This window comes from Lotus japonicus, chromosome 1 (genome assembly GCF_012489685.1).
Source record: "Lotus japonicus ecotype B-129 chromosome 1, LjGifu_v1.2".
NCBI lineage: Eukaryota > Viridiplantae > Streptophyta > Magnoliopsida > Fabales > Fabaceae > Lotus > Lotus japonicus.
The window spans coordinates 90508923-90523912 of NC_080041.1; the positions used below are offsets into that span (position 1 = coordinate 90508923).

Here is a 14990-nt window from a genome sequence, read left to right on the forward strand (position 1 = left end):
CAGGGCTTAGAAATGGCACCCCAGATTTTTTAAAAAATGCCAGAACTACCCTTTCGGACACCGGGTATCCGTAACACTTCGGAATCCAAAGTTTCGAATAATACCTTGTTGAATCTGACACTTAAACGACAGACATAATTCGGAAACGTACAATCCGAAGTACTTCGGATTCGTACAATCCGAAGTACTTCGGATTCGTTGAATCCGAAAACCTGTCGCACACTGCCACCTTTTGAGCACCATTACTCCTCCACCACCAACTCCATCACCATTACTCATCCACCACCAACCCCATCACCACCCCCCATTACAATCAGATTCAAAAAACTCCACCACCACCACTCTTCCTCTTCTTCCTCCACGTTTGTTTTCCTCCCCCTCACCACCATCTCCTTCCAAGTTCCACTTGCTCCACCCTCAACCACCATCTCCTTCCAAGTTCCACCTTGCTACCAAGTTCCTTCTGGTAAGTTTCATTTCTCTCCCCCTTCATATCCTGCTTTACTTATCATTGTAGTTACATTTCATTGTTGTTTGTTGGAAGTTCGTTTTGCACCACCATTGTTTGCTTGTATTCTGATGCTGTCGAGCTTGATACGGATTGTCTGTATCCGAACGAATTCGGATTGTCTTTATCCGAGCGAGTTCGGATTGTCTGTATCCGAACGAGTTCGGAATCCCAATGTCCGAAGTAGTTAACCAGTTGCAGTTTGTTACATGCAGGCTGAATGACTGAACCGTACCTATATGAAGAAGATTTACTGGTTGATGCCGCATGCGATGCCGCATGCGGTTCTGGGAATGTTGAGCCTCCTAGCAATATCATTCCGTGGGTGCCCCCTCGTATAAGCGTGGACGCCACACATTTATTTACAACTGACCAGGTATTCATTGAATAATTTTTGTTGGAACATACTACTATGTATTTGGAAAATGATGTGATGATCATTGAATAATTAGTGATGGTTGGTAGGATGTTTTATTTCTAAAGCAATATGTTATCATTGAACAGATATTTGATACTCGTGATGAGCTTGAACAATGGGCTAAGAATGTTGGAAAGGCGAATGGTTATGTGCTGGTGATTGCAAGGTCTGACTATGCTATAAGTGGAGGAAAGGTATTTGTTACTATTAAGTGTGCGAAGCATGGTATTTACAGGCCATACAAGGACCCGAATACATTCAAGTACAAAAAGACCGCATCACAAAAGACTGATTGTAAGTTTAATCTCAAAGGACGACCTACGAAGGGTGATAGAATGTGGTGGCTGAAAGTGATGGATGGTAAACACAACCATGAACCAGCTAAATCACTAGTTGGACACCCCTACGTTGGTCGACTAACAGAGGAAGAGAAGGGGCTTGTGGGCACCATGACTAGTACTTGGACTCCACCGAGACAAATACTAGCGGCATTGAAGGAAAACAATCCAAGTAACTTGACTACAATCACTCAAGTTTACAGTTGCAACAAAAGGTTTAAAAAAGAGGAGAGGGGACCATTGACAGAAATGCAACATTTGATGAAGAAGTTGGTAGAAGCCAAGTATGTTCACTTTGAAAGGCAACAAGCTGATTCAAGTGAGATTAGGGATCTCTTTTGGGCTCATCCTGATGCGGTCAGACTCTTCAACACATTCCCTCATGTGGTCATCATGGATTGCACGTACAAGACAAACAGATATCAGATCCCCTTGCTTGAAATGGTTGGTCTCACTTCTACGGGGTTGACTTTCTCCATAGCATTTTGCTACATAGTTAGGGAGCACACAATTGACTATGTTTGGGCCTTGGAGTGCATGAAGTCTCTTATTGCCGATGATGCCAGATTACCTCAAGTGATTGTGACTGACAGAGATTTGGCTTTACTGAGTGCTGTTAAGCAATGTCTTCCCAATTGTACCAATTTATTATGCCGGTTCCACATAAACAAGAATGTGGAGGCAAAGTGCAAAGTGTTGATTGGCACGGATGATTTTGCCCTTTCAGTGATGGAGAACTGGAAATGCCTGATTTATGCTGAAACAGTGGAACAATTTGATGAGGAATGGAAGGAAATGTGTGTCATGTGTAAGGACTTCCCAGATTTCATATCCTACATTTCTACTACATGGTTAAAGCACAAGGAGAAATTTGTGAGTGCGTGGACCAATTCTGTGTTGCATTTTGGAACTACAACGAGTAACAGGTACAATGCACACTTTATTGGTTGTGATCTTTCATTTCATAGTCTTGCTTTATTAGCAGAAATTGATAGAGTATGATCTTTTGTATGCAGGGCTGAAAGTGCACACTCAACCTTGAAGAGGATGCTGAAAGACGGCAGAGGTGACTTGTGCGCCTCGTGGGATGCAGTGGATAGGTTGACCACTGTACGACACAATGAAATCAAGGCATCATTTGAGCGCAGTATCAACCTTGTAGAACATCGTTTCAAGTCGCCCATGTATACAAATATCAGGGGATTTGTGTCCAGAAAGGCCATGCAACTCATGGAAGATGAACAGAACAGAGTGATGCGTGATGGTTGTGGATGCGCATTCCAAGTTACCCATGGGCTTCCTTGTGCGTGTGCACTTCATAGTTATGATAGAATTCCGTATGAGGCAATCCATACTTTCTGGAAGATACTTGGTTGGGACCATGTACCCATTGGGAGTCAAGCCTCAAACCAAAGAGACCTCAAGTCAGAGATTGATGGCTTGACCGCTTATTTCAACACTTTGGATGTTGCGGGCCAAAGTATGCTAAGGAGGAAGGTAAAAGAGCTATATTGTCCTTCTAGTAGTTCACTGTGTCCTCCTCAAGTGAAGATAAAGCCCAAGCGCTCGTCCAAGGCTATGGAGAGTAAACCACCTAGTCAACAAAAACCATCCTTACAACGTGATCCTTGTTATTGGGAACATGTTAACAATAGCCTCAAGCCAACACCTAACAAAGTCTCTTGTCCTCGAAGCAAGAAGTCTAAGAAGAGCAAGCAGTCCTCCACCAGCATATACTTGGATGATTTGCCATCTTTCTTCCATCAATATATAGAAAAAGTCATAGATGTTATTGCAGATGGTAATTGTGGTTATAGATCAGTTGCTGCATTGTTCAGACCCGACATAGGTCAAGACGGTTGGGCTTTGATTAGGGAAGAGTTGCTTGTAGAACTCTCAAAGAATACCGCTTACTATAGCAACATATTTGGTTATGAGAGGGTTCAGTCTCTACAAAATCGTCTCATCCTTCCGATTGGTACAATTGCAACGGAAGACAAGTGGATGTCTCTACCGGAGATGGGGTACCTCATTGCTACGAGGTTGCAAGTTGTCTTCATCTCCATTTCACTAAAAGGTTGTTACACTTATCTGCCATTGAGAGGAGGCGCCCCACCGGAAGTACATCCCGTTATAGCAGTTGGTCACGTCACCAACCACTTTGTTCAGGTATAACTTTTATGAAGTACCTTACACTCGCTTGTCACGTTAAATTAGTATACTTTGTACTCAGCCACTTTGTTCTTATCTAACTTTATTGCTATACTCTCAAATGTAGCTAAAGCTTAAGCCGGGACATCCTATGCCAACAATAGCTCCCCAATGGCCGTTTTTGGCCAAAGAACCCACCGACCAATGGATCTTCCCGTATGCGGCGCGTTTGGCTACATTTACGGCAGAATTGAATGCTTGGATTGATCCTACGGGTGGTCCTCAAGAGAATGTCTTTATAGACCTTGGAGAAGATTGAGACTAGGATTGATGTTTGTAGCAATGACATATGTACAACTAATTAGAAGTTCAAAGTATTATGATGTAGTATTAAACTATTTCTCATGTGCATTTTATCTGTTTCTGCCCTGCAATGTAGCTGGTTATGAGAACTTGTGATTCTGCCTGCATTGTTTCTGGTACTGTCATTTTAACTGGTTAAGCAAATTTCGGAACTTTGGTTTCCGAAGTACTTCGGAACTACGGAGTCCGAAATCTTTCGGACGACTCCTTTCCATTTCCGTGTCATATACTTAAATTTGGCACCCCCAAGTTTAAACAATCTTCGACATTTAGGTTTCCGAGACAGTTCGGATTTATAGGATCCGAACAACTTCGGAATATGGGGATCCGAACGTTAATTTTTTTTCTCATTTTAATTTTAAGTCTCTCCATCACTATCCACAACCAACCACAACCAACCTCATTACTCTCATCCAACCACAGCCAACCTAATTACTATCAACCACCAACAACAACCAACCCCATTACTCCTTCATCTATAAATTTGCTTGATTTAAGCTTTCTTGTATTCATCCTCTCCTTTCATTCTTTCAACGAAACCTTCAAAATCAAAATGGAACAAGATTTGCCCACCTTCATCCGCCCTTGCAAACTCCGAGGCAACTCTTCTGCAAGTTCTCGTCCTCTCATTCCCGGCCCTGCTGGTGTTGTCCAGGCCGCCATGATTCAACGCAGCTCCACCACCGACGGACACCTCATTCCAACCCAACAATTTGTTAGGCGCGTCGTCGAAGACGGTCACGACACTGATCCCGATTTTCACTCCAATGCTTGGCTTTCAGCCCTGCAATTAGGCGGATCTGCAACTCCTCTGGGTTCAATCACTCACCATCTAGAAAGGGTCGATCTCATCGTCGCAGTTATCAAATCATGCACGCCAAACGGATTCGGCGATGTGTCAGTTACCCTGAAGGTATTTCCATCTTCCGCGTTCTTTTTCATCAATGTCATGGTATTTAAATGTCCTCTGTCAATGCCATATGGGTTTGAGTTGCAGGATCCTACGGGCACTGTCGGTGCTAGTGTCCATCACAAGGTTTTCACTGAAAGCGAATTCGCGAAGGACATAAATGTTGGATCTGTTATGCTTATCCAGAAGGTTTATTATTTCTAACCGACTTGACTATTGTTTCTACTTCTTTAGACAATTTGAACATTATTTCTTCCTTTTTTGCTTTTAGGTAGCTGTGTTTTCTCCTAGAAAATCTAATTGTTACCTGAACATAACATTGCCCAACATAGTTAAGGTATGGAAATCTTTTTTACACATATATAATTAAAATAAAAGTGACTGTGGATTTTTACACATCTCAATTTTCGTTTATGTGAATTTTCACAGGTATTCTCCAGTGACTGTGGACCTCCATCTGAAACATTCACCGACATTACAGAAGATTGATTAATGTTATTTGGCTAATTTTGAATTATTTGCAACTTTAAAAAATCCTTGACCTGGATTATGTAGGCTATGTTGCGTCCCTTGAATTATGTACGTTATTTTGCTTCAATTGGATTATGTGCGTTATTTCACTTCCCATTGGATTTTGTTTGTTATTTTACCTGATTTAAAAAGAGATAAAAATGTAATCAAATCAAGTAAAGCGTGATAATGTGAAATCCAAACTAATAATGCGATAAAAGTACAGACCGATAATAAAGCGTGTATAAACTAATAATGCGATAAAAGTACACATAATAATAATGTCACTGCCCCCTGCCCCTACGACCCACCCTACCCCTACGACCTCTGCCTCCGCCTCTGCCACCTCCTCTATCTCCGCCTCCTCCTCTGCCTCGACCTCTGCCTCCTCGTACACCAACGAAAGTGACGCCCTGGGTCCTGCTCAAGTCTCTGATGACAGTGAGGCACTTCTCTAATAAAGTGCGGGAGCGTGTATCTCTAGGGGGACCGTCGTCGACCTCAAGTCCCTGCTCTAGCAAATCAACGGCCCGATGCAAAGAAGCCTGAAAATAAATCAATATACATGTTAGTAAACCGCATACACAAAACCACAAATGCATAAAGAAAATTAAGTTCACACTTACCACAACACTGAGATCGGCCCTACTCTCATCCGGGATGATGAACCGGTGAGATACACCGGTGTACCAGTCCAGGTAATCATCTACTGCCGCTCCATCCACTATACTAGGGACCCCCCCTGGAATCAAGTGTGGCTCATAATCCTGGTATGCTGCATCAACGACCTCCGCAGCAGAACTCATGCCCATCACAACAGATGGGTGTCGCGGGATAGGCTGCACGTACCCAAACTGCCGCATCACACGCTCAGGAAGATGAGGTCGCACGGCCGTCCGGATGGGAGTCCGGATGTAGCCTGAGTATAAAGCTCGGACGTCCAGCTCTCTGTGACTCCTGTGCTCCTCATACGGTGTCCATATGACGTCCTCTGCCGTCATCTCATCGAAGAGAACTCGCCTCTCCATCAGTCCAGCATGCCCAGCCCGGGACTCCATCCACCTGCACGCTCTGGGCTGGTCCTCCGTGTACTCGGGGACCTCAATCCGCTGAATAATGGTGGGTGGGAAGTGCTCAAACACCCAAGCTACCAGGAGGGAAGAACAACCGCTCATCTGCTTGGTCTTCCTCCGTGAGGCATGACCAAGTGCATCATACAGTGTAGCTAGTGCAATGGCGCCCCACGCATACTCTGACACCCGATCAAGGTGCTGCAGCATGCCGATCCAATGGACAGAAGTGTAGTGTCCTCCACTCTTGTTCGCAAACAAGGTCGAGCCGAGGAGGTGAAGTAGCCACATCCGTGCTGCATGGTCATGCCGATGCTCTAAAGTACAACAAAGAAACCATTAATCATTTAATTCACATATAATAGTTGCAAATAAATTAAGTATACAGTACAACTAACCAGCAAGAGCCCTAGTGTAAAGAGTCTGCAAGAACCCGAATCGCAAGCCAATGGTCTTCACCGCCTTAAACTCCATGATGTAGTCCGTGGCTACCCCTCCTAAGAGCAGAACACAGGTCTCCGCTGCCTGTTCTCTGCTGGCCTGTCCGGGAGTATAAAACCTATCACCCATCGGCAAATGAAGTATAGATGACACGTCATCCAGGGTGATGGTCATCTCCCCGAATGGCATGTGGAAGCTGCTGGTATCCTCATGCCATCTCTCGACGAGGGCAGATAGAAGGGGTGTGTCTATCTCCAGATAGGTGCAACTGAAGAGCGGATAGAGTCCGGTCCCCTCCACACGCTGACGAACAGCGCTCATATCGTCTCCCTCGCCCTCACATGTCAGCTTTGCCAGCTTCATCCCAGCGCTGGCAAACTTCAACACACCTCTATCGGGGTAACGCGGGTCGGTGCCTATAATATGATGCCACAGACACGGCGCAACGTGATGTGGGTAACGGACCAACAGTGACAGATCATCAGGCCCCCCTGGAAACGGTGCCTCTGTCTGGACTGGCACCTCATCCCGTCGTGCTCCAGCATCACCCTCAAGCTCCACACCAACCTCAGGCTCCACATCAACCTGAAGCTCCACATCAACCTCATGCTCCACATCAACCTCATGCTCACTCTCTGCCGAACTCTGAGGAGTCATCCGACGAGAAGGCGGAGAAGGCTCGGGAGTCGTCTGACGAGAAGGCTCATGAATCATCTCACAAGGGTCTCGACGCTCCTCATTTGATGTCCCACCAACATCCTGGTCCTCACCAAATCTGCCTCTGACTCTACGAAAAGAAGCATGCAGCCGTCTGTGGCGATCCTCAACATCATCAGGGGCTGTGTAGCGATCCTCAACATCCTCCGTGGCATCATGGGAGCTCCCAGCAACATGTGATTTCCTGCGCCCTTGGCTCTTCCTCTTAGCCATCTATGAAAAAATAATACTCATCAGATAATTGTAAAAGTACCAATTGATGAGCTTTATAACTGAATATTCATGCAATCAGCAAGAGATATGTACCAAGACAGATTATCAAGTATGTTGAGGATGTTTAGATCAACTTTTCTTTAAACATGATCAATAGTAAAAGAAACAATCAGAAGTGGAACAATGCAAGCATACTATATAAATCAGATAGTGGGGTGAATCATTTCCAATGGTTAACTTCTTCATACAGTGTATGGTAGGATAGACATCCTCATGATTTGTGAGAGAACCTTTGCCTTCTTATTCAGCTAATTTCTCATGGATATTTTTCACATCTTATCTGTATATTCCTTCACTACACTAAATAAGATAAATTCAGGCAAACAGCATAACTATTAGCCCCCTCACAATGCAAAGATATCTTCATAAATTTATTAGCATCTAGCTTTATGCTTCACCGAAATCAGCAATTAGCCCAGAGCAAGCCAAACACAACTATTTTTTCCTCAACTTGCTTTCTATGAAAACTGTATGTGAAGTACATTGTACCACAAACAAAGGATGCATAATTTACACAGCTTCACTAACTTTTACAACACAGCAGGGGACACTAGGCTGCTTAAGAAACTAATGTAATTAGTGGACACACAGAAGGAAATATAATCAATTTGTGAGAATGGACTTATTGGAGCTTAACTAGATAACTTGTGGGTTTCCATTGTTATCAATAGCATGGCATATCTATCTTAGAATCTAACTTCTTTCATTTGTTTTAATTTTTAAACAATACCCTTAGAGCCCAATTTCATTTCAATGTAACTTGGTACATTGTGACATTACAACATTGTCACTAAACTGCTAGAGCTTCATTACACTGCTCTACCTTTTATTTAAATCCTAAATTAAATAGGGTGAAAAATTCATTAAAATGAAAGTTTTAAGTTCCTTAACCCCAAACAAGGAAAACAAGTATAGAATCGGACATTATCCTTTGTTTTAACACTATAGAAAGGAGGGGGAAAATATTTTGAACAATTAGTGTATAATACAGTAATATACTGGACCTGGAACGCGTGTTGAGACCTAAATATCTACCTATACCAACAGACATCCTCCCACAATATTTCTTACTGGTTTCTTAGTCTATTGGCTATCAATTTCTTGATTAAATATCTTTTGAACACCCTCTCTATTTTTCACTCAGACTTCACTCCTTGCATATCCCAACAGTATGCCACTCCATTATCATTTGAAATATCTAAGTTTCATGATCTCATTCTTTTGTATTAAATTTTACAGAGACAATTTCAAACAAAGGTAAAAACTGGAATGAAAAACTGGAGTTTCAGCCCTGTAATTAGGCTTTCAACAAACTTTCTTTCTAAAATATCTCAACAAAGATATAGCAGAGGGGAATTTATAGCAACAAGTTACAAAAAAATCCAGCAATATAGCAACAATCATCAATATAGCAGCAACCTATGTAACCTGAAAAGAGTAATGGTTATTTATATAGCAGCAACCTATATAGCAGCAACCTATATAGCAGCAAAAGTTAGCAACAACCTAGTAATGGTTATTTATATAGCAGCAACCTATATAGCAGCAACCTATAGCAACAACTTCCTATATTTATTGTTCCACAGCTACCATTTCATGCAAATCAAAAGTTATGCTAGAAAAGAGTAATGGTTCTGTCTCAATTATTCATGAGATTGAGAGTAAGTGTACCTGAAACAAGTTCTCCCTTTGTGCTCAATCAAATCTTTTTGCTCAAGTTCTTAAGTTCAGAGGGGAATTTCACAGTTGCCTATCAAAAAAAACTAATGGATCAATGTTAAGAAAAATAAATGCAAACATGGTAGATAACAGGTGAGAAAATGCAGCTTCCAGAACTCAAAACTCCAAAACTCAGGGTAGATAACAAACAGTGAAAGGGATGTGAATTTCAATTCGTTCTGGGGTGTGAAAACATGGTGCCCGTACATGAATTTCAATCGTTTTTCATATCAAACATGAATTAGTATAGGATTCTCCACAATAAACCCTAATACCCTAATAGCAAACCGCACCCAACGAATCGAATCCGTAACCCTAAAAACAAGATGATGATGAATGAAGGGAGAGCTCTGATGATGATGAAGATGAACGAAGATTACCTCTATTGCGGAATCCCAGTTCCAGGAGCAATTCCAGTTGACGAAGAAGATGATGAAGGCAGAGCTCTGATAGAGGGCTTCGGAAATGGAAGTTCAAGAATGGTTTCGGAATGAAATGGGAAATGAGCCCGTGTTTTGATTTAATAATAACATCCTTCGGAACTTTATTATCCGGAGCATATCGGAATTGAGCAATCCGAAGTACATCGGAAATGGTTAGTCCGAACTAAAACACGGAGGGGCATAATAGTATTTCCCCACTTTTAAGTGGGGTGCCAAATCCAGGGCTCCTATTTCCGTCAAATGCCAGAACTCACAACCTTAAACTCTCAACTCTCATCACAACACTAGATCTCTCATTCCATTGCTTCTCGATCTTTCTTCAATGCTCTTCCTCTTTTCACTCATTTAATTTACCGTGCGGTTGCGGTTAATTAACCAATCAATGGCGTCATTCCGGCGAACCCTTTCGCCGGCGTATCACGACCGCCAGCACCTCAACGGCGCCGCCCTATCAGCCTCCTCGTCACCTTCTCACAAGGCTCCATCATCCAACACCAAGTACTCAGCTCTTGCGGCGGCGTTCCGGCGGGTGGTCGGTGATATCCTCATGCGGCGGAACAGTCGGAAGGGGCAGTGGCGAAGGGCTGTATACAGGTGCGTGCTCTGTTTCTTCGTAGGGTTTTTGTTAGGGATGTTCCCTTTCGGTCATGTGGTGGTGGAAGAAGAAGACGAAAACAACGTTCCGGTGTCGTTTGAGATCAAGCCGCCGAACTCCGGCGAGATGAAGCGGTTTGTGATTGATCCGGTTGTGAGTTTGAGCGCTGAGAAGCAGAGCCAGAGTTTGGTGGCGGTTGAGCGGTTCGATTTCGTGCCGAGGAAGCTGCTGATTGTGGTCACGCCGACTTACAACCGTGGGTTTCAGTCTTACTTTTTGAATCGGTTGGGTCAGGTGCTGCGGTTGGTGCCGCCGCCGGTTCTGTGGGTGGTGGTGGAAATGAAGGCGGCTTCGTTGGAGACTGCGGAGGTGCTGAGGAAAACGGGTGTGATGTATAGGCATTTGGTGTGCCCTGAGAATTCCACTGATGTGAAGGACAGAGGGGTTCATCAGAGGAACACAGCGTTGGAGCACATTGAACGCCATAGGCTTGATGGGATTGTTTACTTTGCAGATGATGATAATGTGTATTCTCTGGACTTGTTTGAGTCACTGAGAGACATAAGGTACTTGTTCTTCCTCCTATCAATCACTGCTGTTATTTGGTTTTTCTTTAGAATTTGTAATTTGAGTGTTTGCATTGATGTTTGCATCTGATTCATATTGTCTCGTGTGTATTTTTTGAGGTGTGGTTGTTGTGAGGGTTTTAAATTGTGGTTGCCGCGTAATTGCGGACAAATGCAGGTGATGCGACCGTTTTCAGGGACTCGAAAACCCATTATGTTGCGTCCGCATTTGCGGTTGCAGACCACAATTTGAAACCGTGGCTGTTGAGGACTAAGTTCTTGCCTTTTGTGTGTTGGCATTTTATATTCGTAATTTACCAATGTCTAAATGCGGTTGGCACACTTCCTTTTTTGGTGGCATTAGCTTTTAGGCTTAATTTCAGATGTAACGTCTAAAACTATGTGGCTGTGAGTGCGCGCTTTGGCCTCTGACTTATTTCTGTCCATGTTCTTGTGCGAATTTCATGACAACAAGTTTGTCACTAATTTGTAGAGTAATCCCCTGTCTTTGTTCATGAAAATATTTGTGTTCTTGGGAAGAATTAACATGATAGACAATTCTTGGTTCATTAGGGTCCAAGGTGTGTGTGTGTGGGGGGGGGGGGTTATGCGTTCTCAACAAGGCTAATGTGTTTGTGTAAGTTTGCTTTAAAGTTAGAAAGAAAGTAAACAGGTGTCTATAAAATGAAACAACAGAGCCTCATTCATGTTTATTCCTTGTAATGTGTTTTTCCGTTATTTTATTTTGGGAAACTGATAACGTGGTGTAACGTAATTTGAGTCCAAATGAGTCCTTTGTCGTCAAATTTCGTAGTGACAGACTCTTGATTGGTATCGGTTTGATTTTAATAATTACATGGCAAGATTTGTATCTTTTGTTACTTCAGCTTGTTGATGGCTTAGAGTTAGAGTGTTTGGGTTACCGTTACGGCGTTACCTCTTCTGTTGTCTTACATCTTTCACATTAGAAGTGGATAACACGATTTCCTAAGATTAAAATGGATGAAAATGTGGAAGCATCATTTTGTATCCATTGAGAAAAACACACATCCTAGTTATGAGAATGTTTTTACCTACACAGCCTTATTCCAATTACTTAAAAAAATATATTGTTAACCAGTGTTGTTAAATAGCGGATATTGCAGCATTAGCGCTTTGAGGGCTCACCGCTAACCGCTATTTGCTACTATTTTCCGCTCTGAGGGCTTGACATAGAGGACTTTTGGCTTTCCGCTATTTTCTGCGATCCGCGATTAACCGCACTGTCGTTAACTTAGTTTGACTGTGTATTTTCCCCTTTATATAAATATATATATTTTTTCTCCATTTCCTTTTTAATTTGTTAAAAATAGAATATGAAGTAAACCACTCTATCATTTTTGTTATTGTTATTAATAACGTATCAATTGAAATATGGAAACCAAAACCAAAAAATATATTTTCCCTTACGTGGGTAAATTAAAGTTTAGGAGGGAGGGAGGTTGCTTCATTCTAAGGTCAGGGCATGCCTCACAAGCTTCAACAAGGGTTCTTAGCAGTTCTAAAAGATAACCTACCAATGAAGGATCATCTATTGGAATTAAACCCAAGACATTTCAGTAAAATACTATCTACCAGTTGAGCCAACCATTGTTTGCAATTACATTTTCTCTTTGATTGTTATATTTTCACTGCATAATAGAATCGATTTTTTCTTGGGAAATACCTCTTTCATGATTAGATGAATATGGGTATTTGAACTTGTTATTCTTCAGTTTTCTGTGAGTTGTGTATATCTGTTTTCTGCATGTGCAAGTATAATATGATGTTTCCATGTGAACTGCCCTGTCTTGCAAACGATCATGTACATCATTAAACTCTTACATGTTTGGTTCTGCCTAGGGATGGCAATGGGTCTTACCCGCAAAAATTACCCACAATGGGTAGGGTAAAAACCCGCAAAATGGGTATGGGGATGGGCATGGGTAAATACCCGCAAAAATAGTGGGTACGGGTGTGGGTATGGGTACTATAGTACCCAACCCGCCCCATACCCGCACACACATATTACACTCATAATTAGTAGTATATTAGTAAACTTGAAGTATAACTTTCTAACTTCTTTTAAAAAATAAAAAAACGTCTTTATATTTTTAAATATATATTGTAAATTTATTCTCACTTATTTTTAAAACAAGTTAGTAACCTATAACTTTATGAGTTTTATAACAAATCTAAAATTATAAATTTAAAGCTTAACTTCCTCATTTATTTTTTTTCGGAAAAATATACTTATTAGAATGATTTTACTTGCTAAATATTTGGATGGTTGTTCATATTTTTAATAAATGTTTTTTATTTTATAATACCTGTTATATTTTGATTTTCTATTAAAAAATTATGAAAGTTAAATTTTGCTTAACTAAATTGCGGGTAACGGACACGGGTACGGGCAAATAGGTACCCAGAGGGTACGGGGACGGGTACTTAGGTTGATACCCACGCGGGTATGGGGACGGGTACGGGTACTTTTTGAAAACACGGGTATGGGGATGGGTACCATATTACCCTACCCAGACCCTACCCATTGCCATCCCTAGTTCTGCCTTTATAAATTGTGCCCTTACTTTTACCTTTATTTCCCTCTGTTCTAATGTTGAACACGTTTTATAGTCGCTTTGGAACTTGGCCCGTCGCCATGCTTGCACCGAGCAAGAACAAGGCTGTTTTGGAGGGTCCCGTATGTAATGCAAGTCAAGTGATTGGATGGCATACAAATGAGAAAAGTAAGAGGCTTCGCAGATTTCATGTGGACATGTCTGGATTTGCATTTAACAGCACAATCTTGTGGGATCCAAAGCGATGGCAACGCCCTACTTCAAACCCTATAAGACAATTAGACACCGTGAAGGAGGGTTTTCAAGTATGCATCCTATGATTTACTCTTCAATTTCCCCTCCCTTTTAATATGTTCAGTTATCCTTGCTGTTGTGTATTATTTTGCTCCTTAATATCATCTATAATTCCTATAATCAGTAAACTAATATTATCTTTGGTTTGACAGGAGACTAGCTTTATAGAACAATTGGTGGAAGATGAGAGTCAAATGGAAGCTTCACCTCATGGTTGTTTGAAAATAATGAATTGGCATCTCCATTTGGGTGCTCGTGATATAGATTATCCAAAGGGCTGGATGCTTCAGAAAAACCTAGATGCTGTCATACCCATCAAGTAATCCTGAGTGTGTGATAGGTATGGTCTGATTTGTAATGTAGCATATAGAATCTTATTTGTAATTCTTTAGCAAATGCAGAAAGCCGCTCACCTCCAAATTCTCATATTTATAGAAAATAGAATGTTGTTGTTAACTAGAGAAATTTGCACCTTTGTAAAATCATCTCTCATCCTCAACCTCCCTCCAAAACTTGCTTTGGGCCTTGCAACAACTTGAAACTCATGTAGTTTAAGAAAGCTTTGATGGATTTGTACCTTAAATCTCGTGGCAGGCTAAATTAACTTAGCTTTTGTTCATGACAGTTTGCCCATATTTGGTATTGGCTCATCAGTGAATAGATGGGTGCATCAGTTTGCCACCACCATTGGAACCAGTACATTATATTGCCGGGCAATACCCGAACAGGTTACTACTGATGGTTTCCTGAATTCTCTTGCACAAATTTGTTTGCAGGGGCAAATTTTTGGTGTTGTAAATTATGCTTGCGTTATTTCTCTGATTTATAGATAGAAAAGTAGATAAAAGGCATGTCTTGTTCGGTTACCAATGCAGAGGCTAATTTGATTGCTACCAATACTGTTTCTGATTTAGGCCTTGAATGAAAATCTGCGGAAGTTAATATACCAAATATACTCCAATCTTATTGTTCTTCACTTCGTTCAGTCTATACTTCTCTTTGGTTACTTGCATATTTTTTATGAGCGCGGAACAACAAAAACTCTTTTTAACACTCTTCAACACACTGTTTTTTTTT

The 14990-nt window shown here is 41.6% G+C and overlaps 4 protein-coding genes across 5 annotated transcripts; 3 read left to right on the forward strand and 1 right to left on the reverse strand.

Annotated features, from left to right (window-relative positions):
- The first annotated feature begins 297 nt into the window (after positions 1-297).
- Positions 298-4023, forward strand: LOC130727672 (protein FAR1-RELATED SEQUENCE 5-like). Of its 2 annotated transcripts, none has more exons than XM_057578873.1 (5): positions 298-466; positions 710-884; positions 1013-2190; positions 2281-3433; positions 3543-4023. In XM_057578873.1, exons 2-5 carry the CDS (start codon positions 729-731, stop codon positions 3732-3734), a joined length of 2679 nt encoding a protein of 892 aa, XP_057434856.1. In that variant the 5' UTR covers positions 298-466; positions 710-728; the 3' UTR covers positions 3735-4023. The 2 variants fall into 2 exon arrangements, with proteins under 2 accessions (XP_057434856.1, XP_057434855.1); XM_057578872.1 differs by having other exon boundaries at positions 299-466; positions 724-884.
- A 64-nt stretch (positions 4024-4087) lies between these two features.
- On the forward strand, positions 4088-5715 carry LOC130727674 (uncharacterized). The gene is made up of 4 exons (XM_057578874.1): positions 4088-4691; positions 4776-4877; positions 4960-5025; positions 5118-5715. Exons 1-4 carry the CDS (start codon positions 4098-4100, stop codon positions 5175-5177), a joined length of 822 nt encoding a protein of 273 aa, XP_057434857.1. The 5' UTR covers positions 4088-4097; the 3' UTR covers positions 5178-5715.
- LOC130711602 (protein MAIN-LIKE 1-like) lies at positions 5483-7639 on the reverse strand. Its single transcript, XM_057561293.1, has 2 exons — positions 6667-7639; positions 5483-6585 (listed from the first exon to the last, which is right to left on the reverse strand). Exons 1-2 carry the CDS (start codon positions 7637-7639, stop codon positions 5483-5485), a joined length of 2076 nt encoding a protein of 691 aa, XP_057417276.1.
- Positions 7640-10091: 2452 nt separating this feature from the next.
- On the forward strand, positions 10092-14864 carry LOC130727675 (probable beta-1,4-xylosyltransferase IRX9H). The gene is made up of 4 exons (XM_057578875.1): positions 10092-11022; positions 13675-13924; positions 14066-14253; positions 14539-14864. The coding sequence occupies exons 1-3, from the start codon at positions 10244-10246 to the stop codon at positions 14234-14236; spliced, it is 1200 nt and encodes a 399-aa protein (XP_057434858.1). The 5' UTR covers positions 10092-10243; the 3' UTR covers positions 14237-14253; positions 14539-14864.
- Positions 14865-14990: the final 126 nt, after the last annotated feature.